Source organism: Alligator mississippiensis, chromosome 9, assembly GCF_030867095.1.
Source record: "Alligator mississippiensis isolate rAllMis1 chromosome 9, rAllMis1, whole genome shotgun sequence".
Taxonomy (NCBI): domain Eukaryota; kingdom Metazoa; phylum Chordata; order Crocodylia; family Alligatoridae; genus Alligator; species Alligator mississippiensis.
The window spans coordinates 75,717,688-75,745,216 of NC_081832.1; the positions used below are offsets into that span (position 1 = coordinate 75,717,688).

Genomic DNA, 27,529 nt, shown 5'->3' on the forward strand with positions numbered 1-27,529 from the left:
CCTCTTCAGACCTACCTTCAGGGAGCTGAAGGCTGCTATTCAATCCCCCTCGGTCTTCTCTTCTGCAGACTCAATCAGCCCAGTTCCCACAGCCTCTCCTCACCAGTCCTGTGCCCCAGTCCCATAACCATTTTCATTGTCCTCTGCTGGACTCTCTCCAATTTATCCACATCCTTTCTGTAGGCAGGGGCAAAACTGGACACAGGACTCCAGATGCGGCCTCCCCGGTGCTGAATAGAGGGGAAGGATCATTTCCCTTGATCTTGTAGCAACGCTTCTACCGATGCAGCCCAGGATGCCGGTAGCCTTCTTGGCACCAAGGGCGCACTGCTGGCTCCTGTTCAGCTTCTTGTCCCCTGTCCCCCCAGGTCCTTTTCTGCAGAGCTGCTGCCCAGCCCGTCACCCCCAGCCTGCACCGGTGCATGGGATTGCTCCCTCCTAAATGCAGGACTTTGCACTTGTCCTTGTTGAACCTCAGGAGATTTCTTTTGGCCCAATCCTCCCATTTCAGTCTGAATCCTAGCCCTACCTTCCAGCGTATCTACCACTCCCCCAGCTTGGTGTCATCTGCAAACGCGCTGAGGGTGCGCTCTGCCATCTTCCACATCATTGATGAGCATTCATAGGCCTGGTTGTTTGGGGACAACTGGGAAGGTGCAAGAGAGAATATCAGGGCATTTCTGAGTCAGACCAAAGGCCCACGTAGCCCAGTCTCCCATCTCCAACCACTAGATTTCATAGATTTCATACTTGCTCATTAGAAAGCAGCAGGTGCTTAAGGGGAAGAGCAAACGAAGCAGGGAACGGACAGAGTGGTCCATCCCATCACAGCCTCGGTTCCCAGCAGTCATGGGCTTAGGGAGTTCCTTGAGCCTGAGTTTATGTCCCCGGTGACTGAAGGATGACGGACGCTGGTGGTCATCTCAAGCACTTCACGTCCTAATACCAGGTCAGGAGAATCCAGAGAAATGGGAGGAAAGTTGTGATTTCTCATGGGTCGGGTTATTGTGTTGCAGTTCAGATCCATGCTTGTCTGAATCAACGGTTCTGGTGTCAGCCCATCTCTGCGGCATGTGAGCAAGACAGCCGGAGACGCGGTAGGTCAGGGTCAAAGTCATCTTGGGCCATCTCGGGCTGATGCCCGGACACAGAGGTGCCCATCTTGGCAGCTAACTCGGACACGTGAAACTTCATTCCCATAGGGAGGAGTTGGCAGGGAAAGCACAGGTTGCTAAGACTAAAGCCCTGAAACAGGCTCACATCCCTGTGGGACTGGCACCACAGGGGCTTTGGCATCCACACTGGCTCAGGTGAGATGACAGGGCCGTGACAGAGGAGGTTTGCCATGCACCCGGCCAAACTCCGGTGGAAATCCCTTGGAGGGAAGGAAGTTGCACCGCAGGAGAAGCGAGCTGCATGAGGGGAAGAGTCCCCAGGGCTCCCAGGCTGAGTGCCGGAGAGCGTGTAGTGTCGTGGGATAAGAGCACGAACAAGAGGAAACTTGTCAGGCACCCTGGGAAGCGGGGCGTGCACGCTGCACACTTCTAGGACATGCGAGCCAGTCTGTGCGTGCAACCGTGAAGAGAAGAGGATGCTTGCCGCCGCGTTTCAAAGGCTTGAAAGCAACCCAAAATGCAGGGTAACCCCAATGGGTCCCATCTGTGTTATATTCATCCTCGACTGGAGACGTTCCCCGGCGAGGAGGTTTTGAGACCGACCCTGCTTCTCTGGACCCACCAGTTGGAGTTGATTTCTTTAGACCCTGTGTCCACCAGGCATTGCAGCTCCTGTTGCACAAGAAACCCCCCGGGGTGCCTTCCCCAGGCTTTCCAGCAGTGGCAGGTGGCTTCTGCTTGGGGACGTAGCTGGGTCTGCAGGGCATGCAATGCACCCTGAGAAGCCCCAGCTCTTGCCATGGGTGCATGGGTGCATGGGTGCATCTGCCAGGCCAGCTACCCAGTGCTTTTAAGAGCCTTCCCCCAGTCGGAGAGCTGGGGTGGGTGCACCAGCATTGAGAAAGGGAGGATCATTTCTTATGCAGGCTCTAGCACAGACCTCGATCCCCCCCAGCCTCTCCTTCTATGCGTTTTTAGGAGAAGCGGGGTTCAGAGCTGGGCTTCTCTTCCCTCTGCAATGCCCTCCATCCATAGGGACTGGGCACCCCTCTCTCTTCGCCTGGGACTGGATGCTACGCAGCAGCCCGGCTTTGCCCGTACACGTTAAAGGAGCAGCCTGAGGCGAGAAGCAGGGCAAGGCAGGTGCAATCCTGGCTTGCGAAATGCCAAGGAACGGAGGACTCTGCGTACCCACCAGCACGGCAGAGCTCAGATCCCCGCGGGGCTGGGCTGCCGAGACCAGCCATGAGGGCAGCCCTGAAGTGTGATACGAATGCCTGGACTTTTTACCGCCTCTAATTTTCCCTGAGCCTGATGAAGCGCGCGTGAGCCCACAAGCTTGCAGAAAAAAAAAAAATATATATTTTTGCAACTTTTTAGTCGGTCTAATGAAAGGCATCATCTCTGAACCAAGAGTTTTAGAGTTTTTGCAATACTTTTTGTCTCAGACCAACACTGGCTACCAAATACATTGCTTGCTCATGTGTAGCACTCTGCGGTCATCCTGCTTTGCCGTTCCCACTTCCACAGCTCTCAGCTGCTCCATCTGGGTGGACACCCAGGGATTTAAGGGATCTGGGAAGGGTCTCTCTGGTGGGGAGCAGTGTTTCTGTTCATGCAACGCAGGTTGACTATGCTCTTATCCTGGGATAGAGGGAGATGGGTGGAAGGCAGTTCGCAGAGGCTGCAGGGATGGAGAGCTGGGTGGAGAGGGTGGCTGTGAAGGGAGGGGGCAACACAAGGGAGCGGTGTTAACACAGTAGCTTGCAAATGCAAGCCCTTTTGAGGTGTCCAGCTCTTTGGGGCTTGCCTACAGGACAGTAGCCTGTGGGTCAGGGAGCAGAAGAGGAGCACAGGGTCCTCCTGCTTTCCTGTCCCCTTGGTTCTGCTGTTTGCTCTTGCAAAGCAACCCAGTTCTGGGCTTCACCCCCTCCACGTGGACCAGCTTTGAGGCAGGAGGCTGAGGTTTGCAAGCTTATACTTTGTGCATCCAAAGAGCCCCGTTCCCCAAGTGCTGGCCTGAGCAGCTTCAGTTACCCCATGTTAGAAACAGGGCATCCTCCTGCCACACATACCAAGTAGTCAGTCACAGGCCAGCTGCCCGGGTGACGGATGGGCATGTAAAGGGGCGCTGCGGATGGGCAAAACAATGCCTTGCCTGTGCTTTTGCAGAAGAAACCTTGCCCTGAGCAAGCTGTAAGGAAGCTGCCTGCTTCAGAGCAGGGCACCGAGGTCCCTTGGTTGAGCTCTCTCTGGCTGCCAGCCCAATGCGACCGTTCCCTGCAGCTGTAAAGGCACGGTGCACTTGCAGGGGGTGAAGACTAACCCTCAGAGCCACAAAGAGGGTAGGCACTGGGATCCATGGGCACTGAGCCGGTTTTAAGGAGCTTCCCAGGCTCTTATTGGTAGTGGCCATTAGAGGGAGCCAAAATGCCACACGTGGGCTACACGCCGCACCACACAACCCACACGTCGGTCACACAACCCTCACGGGTCGTTTTGCAGTGGGAGCTGGGGGATCTCATTCTCGAATGCAGCTGCCAACATGCACCTATAATTTGGGCACTGGAAACACGGCCCGGTACCTGCTTGGAAAGCCTGGACAAGAAGGGAGCACAAGGCCCACATACTCCAATGGCAAGACGGGTGAAAGGGAATGTGGACAATTCGCCTTGATACCGTCACCTCCGGCCAGCCGGTTTCTCATGCGTCCTGGAAACGCTGGTCCACAATGCAAATCTCTCGGAGGCCCGCGGAAACCTGGAAACCGTCCGTTGCTGTGCAGAGCATCGGGCAGTGCAGAAGGAACCTGGCCTCTTTGTGTCTCTTCCCCTGTAAAATGGGTATAAATGATCGCCTACCATGCACAGGAATCACTTGGGAGTTTCCCAGCACTGCTTGTGTTAGACGCTGCAAAGAACGGTAACATGGGCCACGTCCCAAAGAAACTGTGGGTAAAGACTTCAGAAACCCAGGATGGTGGGTATAGACAGGCACATGAAACAGGATTGCATTTTCATGCTCCTTTAGAGATGCATATCCGCTAGAAACACCCGGGAGTTCAGGATGTGCTCCCTGTACTGCTGTCTGGCTGTCGCGTGTAACAAAGGAGGTCCGAACCTACTGGGTGCTCAGCAAAGCAAAGTTGGTAGATACATGCATCATGCAGGAAGCCGGGGTCGCCTTCCTGCTCTTTCTTTGTACAGCCCCGTGCACAAGGGGGCTGTGGTGCACGTGGTTTCCAGATGTCATTGCGATGCAAATAACCCAATAGCGATAACAAGCAATAATAGTAAGAAATAACATTAAAAAACGAATAACCCACCAGTTGCCCAGACCTTGGTCCCCTCATCACCTTATTGCCAGATACATTTTCCCTGTTTTAACTCTCCTCTGAATAGTTTGGGAGGCTTTTCCTATTTCTCGTGTATCCTTTCCAGCCTTGAGTTCACGCGGAGATCACTTTCTCTGTAATCTGCAGCGCTCTCTGCTGCTATAGTGCTGCCATGACTGCAGCGTTACAGCCAGAAACTTGTAAAGAAGCTTTCCCAGGAAAAATCATTGTCCCATTACAAAGGGAAGCATCAGTACCTCCCTGTAGGAGCAGACGACCCTCCGCTCTTCTGCGCTCTCCTTCCAAAAATACTTTCTTGAGAAATGCAACAATGCAGAAATGCAATGCAAAAATATATTTCTTTTCTGCAAGCTTTTGGGCTCACACACCCTTCACCAGGCTTGGGGAAAGCACAGCATTCAAAGCCATGTTGTATGTACCACCCAGATGCCCCTGGACCACATTCTCCACGGAAGCCATGGGAGGAAGGGTAGGTACTTGGAAGGAACCAGACAGGATGGCTTTCCTGGCCAGCATGGGCAGCTTTTGGGACTAAAAGACTCAGATCTAGACCCCTGATGCCCTCCACCTTCAGCACACAGCAGCATGGGAGCTCCTGGGAGCCCTGAAGCATCACCTGCACCCCTGGCTTTGCTCCCTCAGCTTCTAGCACCACTGGACAGTCGGGCACACGCGTCCAGAGAGCGGGTGTTTGGTTGTCATGCACCGCTTGTGGCACACGAAGAGCCCAGCAAATGGCCCAGGAATGGGACTGGATTTGTGTACAACTGAAGGAAGGAGGCTGACCCTCGCTCCAGGATTTGTACTTTTCTTGGAGGATGAGGGTTTTCAAAGTCATAATGTTGTCTTTATACCGGATGCACCACTGGCTTGGAAGGCAAAAGCGAGAGGATGAGGGCCATTCAAACCTTCCTCTGTACTTAATTCGTGGTTTTGTCAAAATTGCATGCTCCAACACTTCTGCAGCTGTGGAAGCACTGAGAAACAGGGACTCCAAACTGCCCATAACACCCTTAGGTGCATGCACCTGCAAGCCTTTGAGCACCCCCAGCTCTGACCTGCTGCACGTGTGCCACTCCTGCCAGCCCTCTTGCTGTTTTGCTGTGTGATTTGCATGCTCTTGCCTGCCTTCTCTTCTGGGACAGCCAGAGCCATGCAGAAAATAGCATCTTGACCAAATTGGTCCTTTGGTTTTGGATTTTTTTGGATTTTATTTTTTTTTACTGCTGACATGCACCGAAAGACTTAATTCTTATTTTAAAATGGGATAGTTAGCTAAACCCTTGAGGATCACACGCAGAAACACGTATCTGGCCAAAGACCATCTTGAAAGAGTGATGTTTTCAGGACGCTGTGGGCAATTAAAATGTAGGGGCTTCTAATGGACGCCTGAACTTAGGGCATTGGCCCTGATGCCAACGTAGAGGTGAAATGCAAACATCTGTGCTGGGATCTGTTTTGTTTCCTTTAAGTCCTAAGACCCAGCTGAGATCTTGGCCACCAATGTGGCCTGAACCATATCTGAATTTTGGCCCGGCCAGGTTGGCACCATACCTCCTCCGGTGAGGGCTGATTGCAAGGATGCCGCGGGCTGAAGGCTCTCCCCCATGTGATGGAGCTCTCTCGCTGTCTTGGCCCGTCGGGTTGCCTTCCCCAGAAGCCAGCAGGCTGACTCATGTTCCCTCCCCAGACGGGGCAGAGGGCCGGAAAGCTTTCCCTTGAACGGCTAGCATGTGGCTTGGCTTTGCTGCTTGCTGGCCTCAGCTGGAAGGAATGCTGCCCTTGTCTTGGCGGCGGATCCAGACCAGGAGTTTCTGGTGGGGAGGGAACGGCTGGAAAGCAGGTTTTTAACAGAGTAGCTGCTCCGTACTGTCTGGCGTCCGTCTCTCTGGCCTCTCAGCAGCCTCAATGCCACCCCCCACACCGCGCAAGGGCGCTCTCGTGGGGCAGCGAGTGAGGGGAGGTGTGGAGTTGTGCATCTGAGCGGCAGGGTGCTGTGGGCGGCCTGACCTCTTGGACATGGGCCGACCCCTAGGTCAGTGGTGCCATCTTTCAGTGGTGGCTTGTCCAGGCCTGGGGAATGGAGGTGGCAAACCACAAAGAGGGGAAAGGCAGCAGCAGCTCCTATATGGAGGCACAGCTGAGCTGCGATGGGCTGAGGCTCTGCCTCTGTCCCGGCGGGTGCCCCAAGCAAGTTGCTCCCCATCTCAAGAGACCTCGTTTCTCACCTGCAAATGAGGGGAATGATCCCCACCTGCTCTGTGAAGCCCCCGGGGCTCTGCTGATGGAGCCTGCCTGAGGTTAGCATTGCAACCGTGGAGGCATCCGGTGCAGATGCTACCCTAGAGCCCTCTGCCCATGCGCGCACGCACTCCCACGGGGGAGTTTGCTTCTGTGTCTGCATCCAGAAACGAGTGCCTGATGTCACCAGTCGTTTTGGGAGTCATTCAGGGCCTTGCAAGTAGCAGACCATTGTCGGCAATGAAGGCAATCTTCATTGCCAAGACCAGCTGTGATCCAGCAGCCAGCCATTCCCAGCCTGGGTCCCAGCCCAGGAGTCATCTTGTTCTGCCTCCCTGCATGCATAAAGACACCAGATCCTCTCCCTTTCCTGCTGGGGGAAGAGTCGGTTGCTCCAGGTGACGTCTGGATGGAGATCCCGTGTGGCAGAGACCGACTTGGCTGGTGATGCTCCAGGGACTGGCAGCTGTCGCTGTAACAAGCCTGCCAGGGCGGACCGTTGTTCCAATTCAAAAGAGGGGCAAGGAGGCAGTCTGGTTTAATGGTCCTCGTGCCTTTCAGTCCAGGGCAGGCGTGGGGGCTTGGCACACCTGTTGGTACACTCGTCCCATCCAGGCACTTCTATCGCGGCTCCTTTTCCACCAGACTCTTCCCCCACAATATCTTGAGTCCCCACCTCCTTCGAGATGGACCTAGGTGGTTGTCACGACATGCCCCCGGAGCTGCAGGACACAAGGGATGCTTGCTGCGGTGGTGTTGATGATGGACAAGGAGCAGAGACCTGCTTTCCAGCCCTGCCTTGGTGTGCTTACCTGGTTGTCATCCCAGGCCAAGGCTTCGGGGCCACATTCATTCATGTTTTCATCATGCCTTGAGATCCTTGGAGGGGAGGTGCTGCTTTTTGTCCATCTCGGCCAAGCCAGGTCTGTCACCGCCAGCAGGGCCCAGAAGCTGACCTGCTGGCTTCGGTTTTATGCAGTTGGCAAAGTCTCCGGCTGAGATTTTCAACAGTGAATTTGGACATTAGGTCCTAATGTTCAGTGTGTTCCAAGCTTCCTCCCTCCGAAAATCAAGCCCTTTTATACCATCACAGGCCGGAGGGATTGCACAGGCAACCGGATCACTAGTCACTTCAGGTGACTTTGCAACGGCTGCTGCTGTCAGCTATCTGGCTTTCCCTTTGGAGCAAACCCTACCATGACAAACCCACATGTGGCAAGTGATGCTGGTGCAAAGAGAAGAGGGAAGGAGAAGGCCAAGGTTAGGGTTGTGGTGGTCGAGACGTTGACTCCAGCGGGAATCGTTAGAAGGGTACAGTCCTGGATCCACGACTATCTTGGGTGTTTTGGTGCTGGGAGGAAAGAAGGGAGCATTTAATCCTAGATCTGATGGATTAAGATAATCCTAGATAACTGTGGGCTCAGGCCCAGGACAGCGGAAGCAGGAACTTCAATCAAAGGACAGAAGGAAATGCAGAAGATCGTGACCTTGGAGGCAGAGGAAGCGGGTGGGATTCTGCATAAGTGGGTTGCTCTGTACATAGGGATATATGCTGTTAACTGGGTTTACCCTGGTGTGTCCCTAGTATCTAGCAAATGTGCCTGGAGGGTAGACTGCTATGGGGATCCCTCCTGGAGATCAGTAATAACCTCTCTGCTGCAATAAGGCTAATGGAGACTCTTAATACCCTGAGACCTTCAGAGTCCTAGAAGTCCTTGCATTGGTAGGAGCATTGCCAGCTACTCAAGGGAAGTAATTATTCCCCTTTATGCAGCACTGGGGAGGCCACATCTAGAGTCCTGTGTCCAGTTTTGACACCCCTACTACACAAAGGATGTGGACAAACTGGAGCGAGTCCAGTGGAGGGCAATGAAAATGGCTTGGGGGCTGGGGGACAGGACTGGTGAGGAGAGACTGGGGCAACTGGGCTGATTTAGTCTAGAGAAGAGACTGAGTCTTCAACTCCCTGCAGGGGGGCTGCAAAGAGGATGGAGCTGGGCTGTTTTCGGTGGGGGCAGACGACAGGACAAAGAGCAATGGGCTCAAGCTACAGCAAGGGAAGTTGAGGTTGGATATTAGGAAGCATTTTCTCATTAGGAGGGTAGGGAAACACTGGAACAGGTTACCTAGGGAGCTGGAGAAGCTCCATCCTTGGGGGTTTTCAAGACCCAGCTCCACAAAGCTTTGCCTGGGATGATGTAGCTGGGGCTGGTCCTGCTTGGAGCAGTGCGTTGGACTGGATGTGACCTCCCAAGGTCCCTCCCAACCCTCATTTTCCATGATCCCATGATTCAAAGTCCTCATCCCAAATTCTGGCAAATGAACCTTTAAATAGCAGAGAGCGGCACAGCCTGGGGGGGTCACGTCCGAGCCTCGGTGGGTTCACAGGTCGCATGCGGATGGCTCCTGGGAGGTGCTGATTCAGCAAAGCCAGTTACCTGACTCATGTTGTTGTGAGTCAGCATATTAGTCCTGCCGACTCATGGTTTTGAGCTCCCAGGCCGGGCTCAGCAAGGCAGGCTTGGCTCTTTGAAACTCAATGACTTTGTTCTGGGAACCGCACATCGGTTCAGTGCCAGGGGAAAATTAAAGGCTGGTTTTGGGATTGCAAATGCTGGAGGAAACAGGCTGCCTGCTGACGTGGCTTTCACTTCTAGACGATCTAGATGCGACCCCGCGCCCCGAGCGGAGGCTGACCGGAAACAGACTGGGAGACGGGAAGCACACGGGAAGCTCGATGAGCCTCAGTGTTTCAAATCATCATCTTTTATTACGAGAGACTCATCAGCTTGCTCACACTGTGGCAAGAAAGTCATCACCAAAGGCACGGGAAACATTCGGAGGTAAAAAGCGCTCTCAGCCTGCGAGATCTCACCCTCCCTTTGGATTTTGTGGGGACCCCCTTCCGATAAGGAACCCCGAATAAAACACATCAAATTTAAAAGGCGGGGAAACACAATGGAAAAAAGTGGGGGAAACCCCCCCCCCCCCAAGGAAACATTTGCTTGGCTATTTCCAATGCAGAAGCGTCGCTTCCAAACTTCACAGAGCTTCCCCGAAAGCACAGGGCTCGAATTTAAGAGCGAACCAGACGTTGGTGTGAAGCGGTCTGGGGGCACGTGGAGCTGAGGCCACGGGGCGCGTCGTCTCGGCTGCAGCAGACTGGCGAGAGCGAGCGCGAGTGCAAAGACCGCCACCAAGCACGTCAGCGCCCAGTCGAACTTGGAAGCACAGAAAACACTGGGACAAGACAGTCATTGAGCCATGAGCAAGCAGGGAGCATTTTCAAACCTTTATTTTTAGAGGGGTGTCTTTACATGCTGGTGTAGAGAGAGAGAGTTTTAAATTTTGTGCGTTTTGAATGTTTTTGTGCCCAATTCCTGATAAATTCAAGCCCTGGGAAGTTCAGATTTGTTGTTCTGGACTTTCTGAATCCCCTCTCCTTTCTCCGTGCCAGGAGCTCTGAAACGTCACTAAAAATACCTCTGCTAAGCTTCGAAAAGCCCAACTTTCCAACACCCTCTGGATAGACCTTCCCTCACTCGCCTTCTGGAAATCAAGGAGTGAATCACCTGGGCTGTCTTTGCTCTACATTTAAACATCTGAAGAATGTGGTGTTAGTAAGAAGCTTAAAAAATAGACCCAAGAGAGGAGAGGAAGAGGGGGCGACCCTCCAGGACGGGTCATTGCAGCAATGCCGTTGACTCAGAGGATCAGCGAGAACGTGCAGAAACGGGGGAGTGAGTAGAGCATCCTAGTGGCTTAGATTAGGCAACTAACACTGAGTTTGTTGTGTCTTTTAGCACCGTTAATATGTACGATTTAGACCTATATTAGCACCTTGTCCCCAGGGGAGAAACCAAACCAAACAAAGGTTTCAAAATAAGAGGAAACGGGAGGTTTAAAAAAAAAAATGTAGGCGACAGCGAAGAAGGCCGGTGGCTTAGATGATGAGGTCCTTGTCAATGTCCTCTGCAAAAGAAGGAGAGAGAAGAAATGAGGAGCTGGACCGGAGATATTTTGTGTGCGCTAACTGGAACGCAGCTAAGGCCGTGTCACCCCGCAGTGGCTCCGTCACATGCGAATGCATGGGCTGCTGCGTGGAAAGGGCCAGACAGAAGCTCTGCAAGCCCCTCTGCCAGCTAGGAGAGGTCAGACTGCTTTCCAAGGACCTTCTCTGCAGGCCTTGCTATCTGCAGACAGTGGTGGGGATGAAGGGGGGGATAGACAAACACCACCTTAGCTTTCCCCAGGGCCGGGAGCTCGGTGTCCCACCCGTTCTTATTGCATCTTCTCGCAGGTTTTAGATACGCGGGTTGCCCAGGTGGGGTACCAGCAGGACAAGCCCACCAGGAGAGCCACGTTCCCGCTGTCTGTGCACTTCTGCAGCACCTCCTTGAATGGCACCCACCACGGACAGGAGCAACAGCGACCAGGTCGCTGCCACCAGCCTTAGTCCACCTCAACCCTGGGGGGTCCAGGACAGCTCTGATTTAGCAGCATTTTACTACCAACTTCCAGAGCTGGGCCAGCGCTGAGAACAGGGGACCCAACGTCCTGCCTGTCCCTCGTTCTGCAGGCCCCTGAGAGCTTGTCGGGTGCATTGATGGCCGGGGCAGAGGGGAGCACTGTGATGCTGGAAGCCACCCCTCCTCGAGCATCCCCAGCCGTCGCTCCGGGTACTTACGCTCCTTGATGCCGAAGCAGCCGGCCCACTCCTCCAGGGCGATGTACTTGTCGTTGTCCACGTCGCACGCCTCGAAGAAGCGAGTGGTGCAGTGCTCCATGGGGATCAGAGGGGCTCGGAGCGGGGCCAGCTCGGTGTGGGACAGGTACCTGCAAGGAGAGACACTGCTGTCAGAGCTTGCAAAGCAGCATGTTGGGGGGAAGAGTCCGGTACAGACCTCAGCTTCCTCCCTCTCCTCCCCGGCACGTGTTACAGTCCTGCTGGCAGGTGCAGCAGACAGGGAAGGGGCCAAGCCCTTCCACCGCTGCATTGCAGAACTTCAATCCTTTGGGTCCAACTATAAAGATGGCCTGAGGTGGCCTGAGAAGTCCTCATGGGGAGGTTGCCATCTCCCCATCCAGCAGATCATCTTGCGGATCCACATCTATGAATCTCATCCCCTTCATTTACTCCATGGCTGCTCAGCCAAGATGCCATCCGTGCTTCTGAATGCCTCCCTGAAGCCCACGTGCCCCTTTGCAGATGCCCTGAATGGTCCCATACCCACTCAGTATACCCACCATGCTCCCACCTGGCCCACATGCCCCTTTGCAGATGTCCTGAGTGGCACCATATCTTGGCACCATACCCACCATGCTCACACCTGACCCACATGCCCCTTTGCAGATACCCTGAGTGGCACCATACCCTGCCATCCCAGCCATGGGTTTCCCATGGTGTGAAGCTCACCACTGCTCCTGGGTTGCAAATAAGCAAGGAGTTCCCTTTGTTTGAGGTTGGTCCGGGCGAGCGCCCGACCACGCAGAGGGGAACGAACAAGGGGCCTCCAGCCCCCGGCGGTGGAGTCCCTTACCCGTCAATGGGATGCTGGTCCAGCTGGCCAAATTGCCAGTGCACAGGGAAGATGTACATGTTATAGTTCTTCTCGAAGTCACGGGCCAGTAGCTCCATGGTGTGGTCGCCGGCTTCCAGGCGCTTCTCGTTCTCATGGATCTTCTTCACCTGTTCACCAGGGAGATCTCAGTCAGCAGCCCTAGGGTTGTTGGGGGGCCAGGGGATGGGGTGCCTGGGTGGGGTGTCGTGGGCAAGGTTCAGAGCACAGCTGGGTGAGGGGCTGCTCTGGAGGGATGATTAAGGAGCAAGTTTCTTTCTGTGAGCCGTCATGTCCTGCTGTGGTTCTACCTGCTGCTGTACCACAGGTGGGTCCCGGATCTCACTGGGGTGTGGGTTTGGGCCAGAAGCAGCATGCATTGGGGTGCACCAAAGCTTGGAGGTGCACTAGTATGGACTTTGCCAGGCACATCTGCATTTGCGTGTGCACAGAGCTGGGCTCGGCATGCACATGTGGGCAGGCTTTGCACACCTTTAGGCACTGGCAGGTTCCCAGTACATACTGAGGCATGTAGAAATGGGTTCCCTATGTGCAATGGGTGCATTCCTGGTGCATGCATATGTATGCTGGGGGCATCCCAGTGTGCCGGGCTGGGCTCTGCGTGGGCACGGGGGACCGGGTCACGGCCTCCTCTCACCTTGAGCTTCTGCTTCTCGGTCAGCAGGTTGTTGTCCTCGTCGCGCTCGTACAGGGTGATCAGCACGTTCTTCAGCCAGTCCCGCATGCGCAGGGGGAACTCGGTCAGCTCAGTGTCCAGGCACGCGGGGATGTCTGAAATCCAGTCACCCGGCACAGCCATCAGCACAGGGTCCAGTGGGGTATCTCAGGAAAGACTCCCCCCCTTGCTACTAGCATAGGGACGGGAACCCTTGGCCATAGTCAAGGGCAGCAGTGGCTGGAGAAAGGTGGGTCTCAGGGTGGGAATCCCACTCTGGACACAACCAAAGCTCAAGCAATCTCTATCCAGAGGAGGCACAGCCTTTGGAGGGGAGCAGGCAATGGGGGAAGGAACATGCTTTGTGTTTAGGCCCAAGTTTCTGGTTCCCCGGGGTCGGATCTGCCACCCTCCTGGCACTGGGAGCAGCTGAAAGCCTTAAAGCATGAGTAGTCCCTTTCCTGCAACATAGAGACCTGGTCCTCCGATGCAGGGATCTGTCCTGAAAAGACTCAGTCTCCCTGTGCCGGTGGTTTTCGGGGGATTGCAGCATCCTTATGATGCCTATGAAGTTAGCACATGGCTTCTGTATCAGAAGAGCTGACCTGGCCTGGACATCCTATCCCAAAATCCTCCCCCAGGCGGGGGTCGGTGCTGCTCCTGGGGTCCCAGGGGGTGCCCCTTCCTGGTGGGTCTGTATGTTTGATGAGGGGCTGGCTATAAGCCTTCCCACCCCTCCATCTGATCCCAGTCACATGAGGCCAAGAAGAACTGGGAGCAATCCAGAGGCTAGGGGGTCTGGAGTCCGCATGCACAATAGCCGGCATCTTGCACAGCGCCAGGTGCTGCTTACTGCTTAGCACTAGCTCATGTGAGCACAATCAGGCCATTAGGCGAGGCAGGGAGCCGGGGAGACAGGCAGGTCTAGACAGGTCCCGGCTTGGCATTTTAAAGCGGGCAGGCGAGGAGGAAACAAGCCGTTCCTTTCAGAAGTGCCGAGCCAGCAGCATTCCTAGCTGTGGGGCTTGCAAAGGTATTACAGACCCCCCCGGCCCTGGCGGCTGGTGCTTCTCTGGCAGAGCACAGGCTGTGGCAGCTGCATGCCCCGCAGAGCGGTGCATGGGAGCTTGCGGTGCCTGGGGACTAATGGGGACCGAGAGCTGCGGGGTTGCTCTGGGCCTGGAGCATGCCTGGCAGGGTGAGATACCAGGAGCCCATCCTTCAGCCCCCCTCAACACGTAGCAGGGCTGTGAAGCAGAAAGCAGAGCTGGCTGGGTGCAAAGCAAGGGACGTTGCGCCCCATCGACCCCCTACCCACCGGAGCAGACTCACATTTGCAAGGGCCGATGTAGTCCAGGTGGAGCTTGTGCCCCTTCTTGGTGCCCTCCAGGGTGCACTTGGTGGCAAAGAAGTGGCAAGAGGTGTCGTAGGTCTTGTTGTCAGTGCCGCAGACCTGGTGGGAAGGGCAGGGTCAGGGCGAGGCAGGCAGCTCACCTCCTACAGGCACGAGGGACCTGTGCTGGACTCCAACCTGTCACCCCAGGCTAGATCCTGCCCTCTATTAGCATGCCCCAAGCTGCCAGGACCACAACCCCGCTCCTCTACTCCCTGTTTGCTCCCCCAGCCTCCGTGACCACGTTCCCATTCCCCGCTCACCTTCTCGAACACACCGGTGCTGCTGGGGCAGCTGGAGGGGTCCTGGCACACGCACATGGGGGAGTTGTTATCGTCCACCTCGCAGACTTTGCCGTGCTTGCAGTGGTGGTTCTGGCAGGGGTCTGGGACAAGGCAGGGAGCAGAGTTAGAGCTCACGGCACAGCATCGTCAGCGGCCTGTTGCTACTTTGGCCACAGGCAGTTTCAGGAGAAAGTTGATGGGAAGGGGATGGAGAACGAGGCCAAGCATTGCCCCCCACTGTCCCCCTGCAGCCAGATGGAGGAGACCAGGAGGTTACTAGCATCCCAAACACAGCTGGAGACCTCTCTCTTTTCATTAGCCAGTTGCTCCTCTGGTTAATGCTTTGCACCTCCGGCTCTGTGGGAATGTAGGGCAACGTGCCAAAAACAACCAAGTCCCGCAATAACCCCCCACCCTCCACCCCTGCTGCGTGCCGCAGCCCTTTCCAGGGCATTGTCCCGTCTCCAAAGACTCAGTCTTCGCCTGCCTTGCCTACATGCCCCCAGGAGGGAGCGTGGAGGTGGGAAGCCACTCACTTTCCGCGACGATCTCCTCCACATCCACGGTGGGTTCCTCGAACTCTCCAACCTCCACCTGCACGGGGTTGACTCCCACGGGCTCCTGCCAGAAGGAAAAGCAGCTCAGTCGCTGCTGGGGGGTGACCAGCTGGGGGGATGCATGCAGAACCGCCCAGTGGGGCAGGAAGCCCCAGGACAAGCTGATGATGTGACATTTGGTCGATGCTGTTGCTGTTGACCAGGGTGGGAGGGCGGCTGAGCTAGCATCCAGCACAGGCAAAGCCAAAACCCTTCCCTCTTCGGGATCTCCACGTCCTCTGCCAGGTCTGGGGTGTATATACCCACCCCCAGAGCCCTTCCCAAGAAGACGACCATTGGGAAGGGCCTGATCTCCTCTCCCCAGTTGAGTGGGGGCCTGCTCTGACTCTCAGCCCAGTTGGCCACAACAGAGGCAGGGAGAGGAAACGACCGTCCAGGTGCCACGCGTGTGTGTCCATGCACAGAGAGCGGGGTGCAGGTGCAGAGCAGAGAGAGAGAAGCAATGTGGCAGGACGTCATACCTCTGTTGTAGGATCCTCCACTACCTCGATCTCGTCAGGCAGAGCATCCTGCTGCAAAAAAGGAAGCCAAAGGCTGTTACGTCTTGGTTCACTCATGGGCCCCCCACGGCTTGTAACAGCCCCTCTGCCATTCACAGTGGGAGTGTGTGTCTCCCAAAATGCAGCCAGGCCCCTGGGGCAGGAGACCTGGCTGGTTTAGGGAGCTGAGAGGTGGTGACACATTTCCAAGCCCCTGCCTGTGGGTGGGAAGGGCAGCATTTTGTCCTCAGAGCTGCCTCAGCCTGTGACAAGGAGACATGCACCCCGTGCTCTCTCCCGAAGACTTCACTCGAGCTCGTCTGTTTCTTGACCTTCAATCAAATTCCTTCCTAGTGAAGTTACAGAGCTCGCTCTTACACCTGGAAAAATACAGCTGACCCCCTACCACACTCCCCGGGTCGTCCTACGGAGTCAGCTACCGCTGGGCTCCAAATACTTCTTGCTGTGGGGGTGGCCTGCAGCCTTATCTCCCGGAGCCGCACGAATTCCTGAGCCAGAGGGAGGAAGGCCCATGTGATGCCCAGCAGATGCACTGGGATTTGAAGAATCGCTATGCAGATACAGGCCTTGGTGTCAATAAAGCTCAGCACAGGCCTCCCCCAGCCCTCATCCCCAGGCAGGAGCGGCTCTATCATGTTGAAATGCAGTCTCTCGCTCAGAATAGATATCCATGCCCCGGTGGGAGCTGGCAAGGAGGGTGAGGGAGCAGCTGGAGCTCCCATGTGAGTCTCTTCCGCTCACAAACCCTCCAGCACCTGTTCCTGGCTGGCACTGCCTGGCTGTGGGCTTCCCCACCCCCTTGGTGGCCTGGTGCCAGGTCTACAAGGCGCCTGCACATGGAGACCAACCCTGCTAATGCTGGAGGGGCTTCTGCTACAGACAGGACAAGAGGCATCCCCACCTCCCTGCCTAAAGGGCAATGCTAGAGATTTTGCTGCCTTAGCTAAGCCCCTCTTAAAACTCTACCTACCCAAGGGGCACTGCGAGGGTCTAAGAGCTGGTGCTGGTTTCTTGCACTGGGGTGACTTCTTCAGTGGTTTAGTTGGGCTTCCCCCTACCTTTGAGGTCCCAGCAGGCATCCGTGGAGGATCGGGTACCGGGTACCTGACAACTGAACGACTGGGATGCACCTGCCCGCGCTTACAAGCAGCTCCGGTGTTGGCCTGTGTAAACCCCTTTGCCTCTGATTTTGGCATGGCTCATCCTACATTTGGGCAAGGATAGGACCCCCAACACCCCTTCCAGCGTTGGGAGGCATGCCAGCGTCCTCACAGCAGGGCCAGGCTAGCCACATCCAGCATTTTGTCCTCGGTACTGACCTCCCAGGGAATCAGGACCGACCTCTCAGCCTTGGTGGTCACTCCTAGAAGCTATTGCTGCAAAATAGCTCTGCAGCTTCCTCCCCTGCCCTGCGTTGGCTGAGAGGCGGAGGAGCGTTTCAGGGCAGCCAGCAGGGTAAAGACCCAGCTGTGACCCCAGCACAGCTGGAAGGCAGATGATTAGGAAGGCCATGGATGACCCTGGTTTGGTGTGAAATGGGTCACGAGCTCACTGTCCCCGTGGGGCAGTGCTGGGGCACTTACAGCTGAGGATAATTCAAGGGGCCAAGACACGAGAAGCTGTTCAAAAACACCCGGTGCAAGGATGTGGTGTGGTGGGTACTGCAGAGGGGCATAGGGACAACCTGCCACGGTGGCGGTACCCGCGGGAGGAAGTGACTGTGATAGGGATAGGGTGAGCTGCAATACTTACAGGGGCTGCCAGTGCCTTGCCTGCCAGGCAGAGAAGGAAGAAGACCCACGCCTGCATCTTCTATCAGTGGAGCCTGGAGAAAGGAAAAGAGCAAGAATTAGATGTTCATCATGCAACCTGCGGCTTTTTGGCCAGCACAAGTGGCTTTGCGAGGGCGTCCAGGTAGGTAAGTCCTATGGCTGAGTCAAGATAAGTTAGGACGCAAGGTGGAAAAGGCCAAAGAGGCCATGAACCGGGAACGCAGCTGATAACGGCAGCACTCCTGTACATAGCCTCGATCGACGAGCCTTAAAGCGCTTTGCAGTGATGCCCTTGCCAGGTTTACTCCCAGGGAACGGCAATCTTTCTTTGTCATTTCTGCCCATTTAGGAGTGGGGGAGCCTTGGCAAGAAAGTGCAACAGAAAAAATGGCTTTCTGGAAGAAAAGAGTCTGAACATTGTGGGTCTGAAACATCGGAAACCTACAATTAAAACAGGAAAAGCGTTTCTGTTGCCGGGGGAGGGGACACCGTTTTGCACCAAGGGACATTCATTGAGGTGCAGGAGATAAACGCTTTCCACACCTCCATCCTTCGTCCCATCCTGGGGAGAAGTGAACGTGGAGGAAGGAAAAAGAGAAAGAGAAAGTAGGGGAGGGCGTGAGGGAGCAAGCTTTGAGACATGCTGATGCAGCCGGTCTCTGGGAGGTGCTGCAGCCCTGAGCATCCCTGCAGGGGGAAGAGGCAGCCTCAGGGCTATAGCTGGCCTTCATCGCGGCTGAGCTGGGAGACGTCTCCCTGGACAATGGCAGGAGAAACCAGAGCAGAGTCTGCAGCTCTTTCTCCCGGGCGGAGAAAGGAGCGTGGCCTCCCGAGCCCATTCAGCTCCCAGGGGCGGCTGCCCCCCAGCAGCTGCTTAGGAAGCCGGTCTTAAATCAACCCCGAGCGAGACGGGAGGCCTATAAAACAAACCCTTCTTGTTCCCCCTCTGCCATTTCCGGAGTGGAGGGATTAAACCCTTCTGTGCGGGGATGGGGGAGTGTGAGAAGGACTCTCAGCTGCACGCTTAATATGCAGCCCCAGTGCCGGGCCGAGGGGAGATGCGAGAGGCAGCTCCTCACTTCCTCCCTCCCAGGAAAGCAGAGAGCCAGTGTTTGTCTCGCCTCTGAAGCGGTTTTGTCGCCTTTCCAACACTTCCGCCTGCTGTCGCTTCCCTCCCGGCTCCTCCGTCCACCTGTCTCTGCCGGCACACGTGTTGGCCAGGCTCTCGGGCAGCGAGGGGCGTGCACGGACCCCGGGGAGCTCGCTGGCGGGGGTCCGAGGCTGGGTCTGCATGGAGGGGTGTCCAGCCCAGCAGGCGGGGTGCAGGTTGGTCTAATAAAAGATATTACATCTACCCAAAGATGTCCTGATGGACAGCACTTTCCCTGATCTGTGCAACCCTGCATTATGCATCGAGCCAGCTTGGTGCTGACTGGAGCTAGAGAGAGACCCCAGGGAAATCCTAGCAAGGCTGGAGGAGGCCGCGAGGCAGGTTGGAGGGATCTCACCTGACTGTAAGTGAAAGGACCCACTCTTTTACAAAGGGGCATCTTGTCTCTCTGTCTTTTAGCAGCTCCGGCATAGCCCTGCCTCACTGAAATGCAACTAGCCAAAGACAAAGCAGCCTGGCCGAGCTCCGATAACATCTATTGCTCACTTCCTTCCTTCCAGCTATCTCCCTTCCTTCCTAAAGCGGAGCCAGGAACTCCACCATGCAGAATACAAAGCAAACGGGGCGCTCAGAGGACCTGCACTTTGGCCCGGAGAAGCACAGCCAGCTACACCTGCTGCTGTATTAGTACAGGCCACGGCCGTCGGCACAAGGGTGAAATATCCCCAGCCACCGCCAGTGCCTAACACGTATCTCCCAGCTCCCTGCATCGGCCTGTTGCTTTGTTCTTTAAAACCCAGCGTGTTTTTGCTCTCTGGATGTTGAGATCTGTTGGGCGGACCCAGTGACACTACCCATGTTACGTGCAACAGGGGGTGCAGAGGGGCGTGAGACCGGCGGGAAGGGATGCCCCGAGGAAGACAAGAGCTCGAAGGCAAAGCACTTGCTCTCTGCAACACGGGGCAGGAGCTGACATTTCGAACCGGCAGCTGAGAAGCGGTGGGGGCAGGCGGGGGATGGATTTCCTCTGCTTCGTGCATACGCAGGCTTGCCCGCTGCCCCCTCCCCCTCCTGTTCAGTACACCAAGTCCCTTCCTCTCGCCTTTATTTGCTCTGGAGACCGCTGAAAGCCGCCCCGGCGCTGCCAAGACCCGAGGCTGAGGTCACGGGTTCTTCCCTTTTGAAGGGCACGGTGGGTGGAAAAGTACTGCCCAGTCCTCCCTGCCCTGGCCTGGCGGCTTGTGAGGGCTTTGCTTGTGCCTCCTTGCAGGCTGTGTTTGCCTTGGAAGATGCTTTTCCCCCCACCGAGGTCCCAGGTGTGGAAAGTCCGCAGAGGAAAGAGGGGAAAGCCCCACACGGCTTCCAATGCATGCAATGAAGACCAGACCCCCATCCTTATACCGCGGACAAGGCTGGGGTCATGGAGTTGGATGCTCGGTGTCGTGCCTGGTGGAAGAGGAGACGCAGATAAACTCTGCCAGCAAACAAACCTCGCCTAGAACGTCTCACGCTGGAGACAGGAAAACTGGGGCTTTTAGGGGGTTTGTTTTTTAAAGAAACAAAAGTAAAATAAAATCCCATCAGCCCTCATCCTCCAAGAGGCTGCTTTCACTGCTGCCACTGCTTGCAAAGGACAGCGTGTCCTAATGGTGCAGGGTCTGGCTCATAGAGTCCCACAGTGGCAATGCAATGGCTCTACCTTCCCAATGTGGTAGGGTTATGAGCCCCTGGGGTAACTTCCCTGCCTCTGGATCTGCAACGGGGAAGGTGCCATAGTCTTCCCATGCCCTCTCGTCATCCTGCCACATCCACGGCCTGTCCTGTCTGCACTGGGTGTCAGCCTTGCTGAGGCTACTGTCCGGGCAAGTTTCCACCAGCGCTCACTGGCACATGCTGCCAATTCGTGCCATGGACTGAGTCTGTGATATGTACCCTAAGACCGTATCCAGGAGCCCCAGACTGTGGTTTCCAGTGGCCTCCAGTGACCATGAGCACCTGGTTGCTGCTCCCTTAGGGCAGGGAGCAACATCCCTCCTGGCTCTAAACCAGCTCAGGTGCTGTGGCTAAGCGCTGGACCAGCCCAAACCAGCCACTGCATAAAACTACCCCGAATCTTCCCTACAGCTATAGTCCATCACCTCAGGTACCTGTTACGGTCACATCAAGGTGCCACGGGCTATAGTCTTCCAGCAGCCCTGCACCGGTTCCCGCCAGGGCACTCTGTCCCTGCTTGGCAGGCTCCACTTACCCTCCCCAGGGGCAGCCACTGCCTTCCTCCTCCTCTCTGGCTTGCACCATCCCTTCTCCATGCACTAACCTTGCATTAACCTGCCCCAGGCGCTGGACCTGCAGGCACGTCCCTCCCTGCCTATCTCTGCACCGAGGGCTGGGATCACTGCGTGACTCCGCTGACCTGCAGTGGGACCTTGAGCTAGTCCCTTTGCCTCTCTGGGCCTCTCTTATGCCCCTGCAATCTGGAACCAGAAACTCTTTGCAGGACAGGCTGCCTCTTGAAACCGGTTTGCACCGTGGCTCTGATACAGGAGCCCTGGGATGCAAGCGGAGGTGCATCATTTTGGATAGTTTTGTCCTTTGAGGAAGCAAGAGCTGGGAATAAGCCAGGAGTTGGCTAGTAAAATAATCTCCCGAGAGACCCCTGCCTCCTGCCCTCGAATGTCTAGAGCGGGGTGAAACCAGGGATAGCCGCCACGTGCTGCATCAAAACGTGGCAGCATCAGGCCTTGCCCTCCTGTGCTCGAGCGGCACCGGCTGCGTCCCCCAAAGCAGCCCTCTGAGTCATCCCGGCCAGCCCACACGCCCGCGTGCTCTCTCCGCCGGGCTGCCTCTGCCACGTTTCACTCCCGAGATGGCTGCCTTCGGCCGGGAGAGGGGGACCAGTGCTTCCCGCAGATCCCAGCCCCTCATCGCTGTGAAACAGGGGGTGAAATCCCTGCCTGGGGGTTACAGAAGCCCTAAGGGGTGTTGAGCAGCACCAATTAGGGCACAAGTCGCCATCAGCGTTATCTTTCCTTCCCCCCAAACCCATCTGCCTTGCAAGACACACATGCACAGCACTGAAGCTCAGCCAGCCCCAGAGCTGGACCAGCCACAGGTCAGGATCTCGATGCTCTTTCTCGGGGCCCGGACGCAGCTTTTCACCCTCTGCCTAGAAGAGGAACTAGGAAAGTGCTTCGCGTTTCATCAAGCCGGAGGCCTCTGATTCATTCACCAGCTGTCGTGTTGGCTCTGGGCAACAAGAGGTTCAGGGGAGGGGCGGAAATTAGAGGAAGCTGTAAATTGATGCTAATTGGTAAAAAAGGGGCAATGGCTCTGGTTCTAAGCTTCTATGGTGTGGATGGACTGTTTTCCTGTGCCTATCACCAAAAAAAGTCTTGTAAGACTAGTCTGAAATCCTGCATGGACGCTACACACTTGTTTGATTTGACGGACAGATTAATTTTGCCCAAACGAGTCCAAGGAGACGGAGCCTGAGTGTCCCAGCTCCCGTCCCCCACCTCCTCCTCCTCCTCTGCCCGGAGGCTCGGCTCTGTGCGGGCCATGGAGGAAGAGGAGGAATGTCTGGGCTTGGGCTTAGGAGCCCCGGCGTGGTCCATGTGGCACGAGCCCCGAGTCAGGGTTACATAAGACCCATGGCTGCCACGTTTAGGTTCGGGAGGAGGGAGGGACGGGGAGGAGTCTCCACGTTCGCCTGAGATGTGGCACCCCCCGAGGCCAGTGCAAGACGTGGAAAAGCGATAGGCCCCTCTCCGTGATGCACCTCCCTGAGCCCGACTCGGTCCCATCGGCCACAACGGGAGTTTGGCCACGGGCGGCAATGAGAGCTGGCACTGCATGAGCACGGATGCATCGGCCTGCCTCCTTTCAAAAGCACTTGGCCTTTTCTTTTGCCCAAGGCTGAATGGATCCTTTGTTGCTCTCCTTTGCACCCGAGATGGCAGGACCTGGGGTGGAGAGGGGAGGGTGGGTTGTATGTGCAGGCTGGCACTGCAAGGCAAAGGCAGGCCTGGTAGGTGAGGGCAGCAAGGAGCTCTCCAGGCAGTAGCCCTGCTCAGATCAGTCTGCTAGTCATTAAGAAAGCCCTTCATTAATTAACATGCTGCTGGTAGCTGGAGGATGGCTGCAACTTAGAAAGCAACAGCTGTTTCAGGCAGAGCAGGGAAATTGCAGGCGGCCCCTCTCTTCCCTGCCGATACTCGGAGATCCCCGCTCTAGACTTCCAAGAGGCTCGTCCTGCTCTTTCTACAAGGAGGCAGGGTGGTGTAGTGGTTACAGACTGAAAGGCAGACCCTGGGCTTTATTTCTGTCTCTGCTACAGCCCCGCTGAGCCATCTTGGAAGGATTCGCCCCATGGTGCCTCAGTTTCCCTTCTCTGCTGTAGCCCTCAAAATCCTTGGCTAGCGGGGCTTGTTCTTCATCTCACATCAGCAGCTGCAGTGACTTCAAGAAATTGCAGCGACCGAGTGCCAACAGACCCGGGTATAAAAATACAGCCGGGGACCAAACCGTCCCCAGATGCGGGAGGAAGGCAGCTCTCTCCTAAGCAGAAGGGGAGCGTGAGGATGCTCTGCTATGCAGACCAGACTCTCTCTCATTTGATTTAGCAAAAAAAACACCACACCCCTGGGCTAAATGTAGGCTTCAGACAAAGATGTTTTCATCCGGCACCGTGGATCGTTGAGCCGGACAGGCCCAGCTTGGGGCAGTATTTTTCCAGCTAATTTTTGCTCAGGTTGCTCATGCCTTCTCTGCCAGCTCTGTGCACCAGCCGGCTGGAGAAGCAGCAGGCAATTTGGGTTGGATGGATGGCGTTTACAGCCACGTAACTTGTGTCCACACGTGGAGCTGGACCGATTTGAATTATTTCAGGAGCAACTCACATCCCTGAGAGGTGGGATTTCTACTAGGGCATAGATCCCACCTCGGCTCGCAGCGGCAGAGCCAGGCCGCATGAATACTTGCTGGGCTTAGCCGGGGACCTCAATCTAAGCAATAACGGATGCAATAGTGGAGCATGGAGCGGTGGTTTGTTAAGCAGATGTTTTCCAGGGAGGGGGAACGTCCAGTCCTTCCAGGCACGCGGGCCAGCTGTGCTCAGGAGGCTCTCCGCACCGTGTGGGGCTGAGCCCTGTAGGACCCACCTCTCTGATGTGGTTGCTTCAGGGGAGGTGGGTCTATTTGGCTAGGATATGCCTTGGGTTAAACATGGCATTCTGGCTAGGGAACGTCAAAGCTCGGTTCAAAGGGAGGTATAATGTTACACTGCAAATGCATAGAGCGAACAACGCCCCGCTCCCTCCATCGGATCGCATTCCTCCGCCCTTGCTCCCCTTGAGTCCACTATTCTTGTCGGTGAGATTCCCCATGGCACGAGCTATATTCAACATGCACGGTGGAGAGAGTTTCCAGGACCAAGTCCACTTCTTGGCCTAAACTATCTTATCCCCAGAGACAAAATACAGCAAAATCCTCTCTTGTCTGCCAGAAAACAAGTGCCTTGACACTGCCCAAAACACGGTGGCTACAGCTGTCATTCAACTAACATACTCCATGGGGAGATGGACCCGACGGCCACGACGGTATATCCGTGCTGGGTGTTAAAAGAAAAAAAAAAGCGGTCCTTATTGCAGAGGTGGCCTTAGGGTTGTTGGGGCCCTGCGCAAGAGAGTCATTTGGAGCCTCTTAGAGGCCTAATTTTGATGACCTATGTATCGTGGATCTTTTTAATAGTCTTTGGGCGAATTCGATACATAGCCAATAAATGCAAATAGAGCCACTTCCTTGCAAAAACTCCACCCCAAAATAAATTTGTTGCACAATGTTGGGCCCCCCTAAAGTGTGTGTGTGTCGGGGGGTTGCCGTCCCCTAAGGCTGCTACTGCTTATTGCCTCCTGAGTGATGTAGACCAGCGCAGCAGGGTGGGCGAAGGGAGCAAAAAAGAAGAGAGGGAAGAGCGGAAAGGAAGAGACTCGATGTCTAAAAGCTTTGGGATGCTACATGGAGAAGCAGGAGGGATGGTGCTCACGTGCACGCTTGCACCTTGCTGCTTCTGGATAGATCCCAACCGCTTGCCCAGCACGGTCACCAAGCTGCCCCCGGTCATCCCCAGCCGGCTCCGGCCTCCATCTCTAGCAGGAGAGGACCCTGAAAGGGTTTCCATGGGAGCCGACATTCCAGCCAGGCTGAGTCATGTAAGAGGAGAGCTTCTGCAGGAGGTGGCGCTTGGAGAAAGTTTGAAAAGTTTGCTCCCCCCTCCCTTTCCATCTCTGCCTATGTGGCAGACAATGCCTTTGTTTTAACCATTTTGCAGCCGGGTACGTCCCAGTCACCCTGTCCCTCCCCAGCCTGGACTAACAGGCAGCTGTGGTATTTTTCCCTTTGTTCCTCTGGGTTCCTTAATTATTTGAGCTGGGTTTCACAGCTCACGTGCCATCTACACATGCGCTTTAATGCGCAGTAGCCTATTTTACGGTGCATTGAAGCGTCGTTGTAAAAAAAGTGCTGTTATGCTAATGGGGCGTGGGTGATAGCCGCGTTGGTCTGAGGACATGGGCAGACACGGTTCTTGGGGTGAAGCTGGTATCAGGCATTAAGTGCATTAAGTGACACTTAAAAACCAGGCGCATGCATTACTGTGCGTTAAGGCAGCCTAATGCGCATTTGTTTAGTATTTCACACTGGAGATACCCTGGTTGTAGGCGTATTGGTTTAGAGGAAAAGGCAATCAGAGCTCTTGGTAGAGGTGTGATCCCTTTTATTAGACCAACAAGATTTTTGCAAAAAAAAAAAAAAAAAAGCATTGCCCTTAAGCTTGCAATTAAAGACATTTTTTTTGCAAAAATCTTGTTGGCCTAATAAAAGGGATCACACCTCTACCAAGAGACCCGATTGACATTGGGGTATGTACATGATACGGGGGTTTAATCAGCTCTAAATTGAAGTGGTGTTTTTTAAAACCCACTGCTTCAATTTAGGCCCCCCATTTCATCTACACACGCCCAGAGGTACTAAATGTATTGTGCATTAGGAAAAGCACCTTAATGCCCATGTAGATCGGCCCACAGGGTAAGACTCCCCCTCACCCCAGATTCAAATTTGCTTGAAGATCTTTGCACTTCTGTTTGGGCAAGACTTTCCCCCCCCCAAGCTGCGTTATCTGAAGTTTTTAACACCCGGCTAGACAAAGCCCTGGCTGGGATGATGTAGTTGGGGCTGGTCCAGGGGTTGGACTAGCTGTGACCTCCTGAGGTCCCCTCCCACCCTCATTTTCTGTAATCCTTCCAGCGCTTTGCTAGCAGGGCAAAGCTGAGATGTTTTGCACCCAGGACAAAAAATAGAAAGGGTATTTGGGATGCCTGAAAGGCCGAACGGGCAGCTGCTGCCCTTTAAAGGAAACAACTGGTTTGTTCCACTGGACAGACCTTAATAATGTGAGCATCTCGAGTTGAATGTCTCCAACAAGTCTCTTTTTTAATTTTCTCTTTTTCTACTCTGAAAGCCCTGCCCCTCTCCTAGGGTTTGTTAGCTGGAGGTAAGAGAAACAGAGCAAGGGAAAGGACCTGACTCGGGTTCAAAGCCTGTTTGGAGGAGACAGAAAGAATAAAAGCAGCTTTCTTCACAGGGAAAACAGGAGGGGATATGCAGAGAAAAAGTGCAGAGGAAATCTGCACAACGCCTGTTCTCAGGAAACAGGAGAGAGGAAGGACTCAAATGACAGCGCATTTATTACTCTCGCCCCTTAATGAATCGCTCCTGATTTAGAGCTCGGTCTGATCCACCCAGCAGCAAGCGAGACCTGCCTGGGAAGGAGCACAACCCACCTCCCTCCATAAACACGCAGAGATGTATTTTTAGCCCCTGGCAAACAAAAGGAAGGAAATCCAAAAAGATAACAACCGGTTTGCCCTGGGAAGATTGAAAACTCCCATTTCTGATCGCGAATTTGGAACGGCAAAATAAGGATTTCGGCCGAGACGCAAGGCTCTGAGAAGAGGAAGCGGAGAGGATTCAAGTAGGTCATTTTTGTTAGCGCGACAGCATCGCTTTGCCCACGGTCCCCGTCCCTCCCCCGGACGGGCAGAACTTTCTGCGCGGCGAGCGGCTCCGATCCCGGGTTGGATGCTTTGCAAAAGTTGACCGGATTTAGTAGTGGCCAAGTGATGAGAAATAAATGACAGCAGAGGAAAGAAGAGACACGGTTGCACGGCATACCTCACAGACGGGGCAGCGGAGAGGAGAAATCTTCAGGCTCTCTGAAGGGCTGAAGGAATCTGAAGGTTTTAGAAGCAGGCAACAGGAAACCAGTCTATGCGCTGGGCTGGGTTTCTGTCTGTCTGTCTCCTCCTCTTTTTTTCCCCTCTTTCTTGCTCTGCCTCCATCTCTCTGGTGGGCTGTCCTACCCCCCCCCACCCCTTCCCTTCCTCCCCAAATTTATTCTGAGTTTCAATCCAAATGATAGACCAGAGTAATCAAGTGGCACTGGAAGGGAACGGGCCTGCGGGAAGGTTCCCAGGGACAAAACAGCTGCAGGTGGCAGCCCGTATCCTGCCGTTCAACAGAAAGATCCCCACTGGGATGGCCTGCATTGCTGCAATGAATTTGCCCGTTCTCTGGGGGTTTTCCAGAAGCATGAAGTCTCTGGGGCGTCTGAGGCTGGGTTTGTGCAGCGCGTTATTGCAACGCCAATAGCGTTTCTGCTGCACACGGTGCAATGAGATGGTTTATTCCCTCCTGCGGGAGTCCTTATGGAGGATGACATGGGGCTGCTGAGTGCAGACAAACTGCACAGGTCCGTGTCCCATTAATTGCCAGGGGGGTTAAACTCTGTGGTATCTTTAGAGCCCGCTCGGTGTTTTCACCCTTTGGCCGAAGTAATGCACCAGCAAGAAT

General features: G+C 55.1%; 1 protein-coding gene across 1 annotated transcript; it reads right to left on the bottom strand.

The window, feature by feature from the left end:
* Positions 1-9,990: 9,990 nt before the first annotated feature.
* SPARC (secreted protein acidic and cysteine rich) lies at positions 9,991-26,969 on the bottom strand. The gene is made up of 10 exons (XM_006270386.4): positions 26,852-26,969; positions 17,492-17,564; positions 15,701-15,751; positions 15,159-15,243; positions 14,602-14,723; positions 14,278-14,398; positions 12,928-13,061; positions 12,252-12,400; positions 11,399-11,547; positions 9,991-10,683 (listed from the first exon to the last, which is right to left on the bottom strand). Exons 2-10 carry the CDS (start codon positions 17,546-17,548, stop codon positions 10,655-10,657), a joined length of 897 nt encoding a protein of 298 aa, XP_006270448.1. The 5' UTR covers positions 17,549-17,564; positions 26,852-26,969; the 3' UTR covers positions 9,991-10,654.
* Positions 26,970-27,529: the final 560 nt, after the last annotated feature.

What these genes read in the sequence shown, in the direction of transcription:
- SPARC (XM_006270386.4), bottom strand. Translation starts at nt 17,548, where the DNA reads ATGCAGGCGTGGGTCTTCTTCCTTCTCTGCCTGGCAGGCAAGGCACTG. An exon ending in GGAGGAGATCGTCGCGGAAA is followed by an intron (nt 14,724 to 15,158) that starts GTGAGTGGCTTC and finishes GCCTTGTCCCAG; the next exon opens with ACCCCTGCCAGAACCACCAC. An exon ending in CCGAGAAGCAGAAGCTCAAG is followed by an intron (nt 12,401 to 12,927) that starts GTGAGAGGAGGC and finishes CCTGGTGAACAG; the next exon opens with GTGAAGAAGATCCATGAGAA.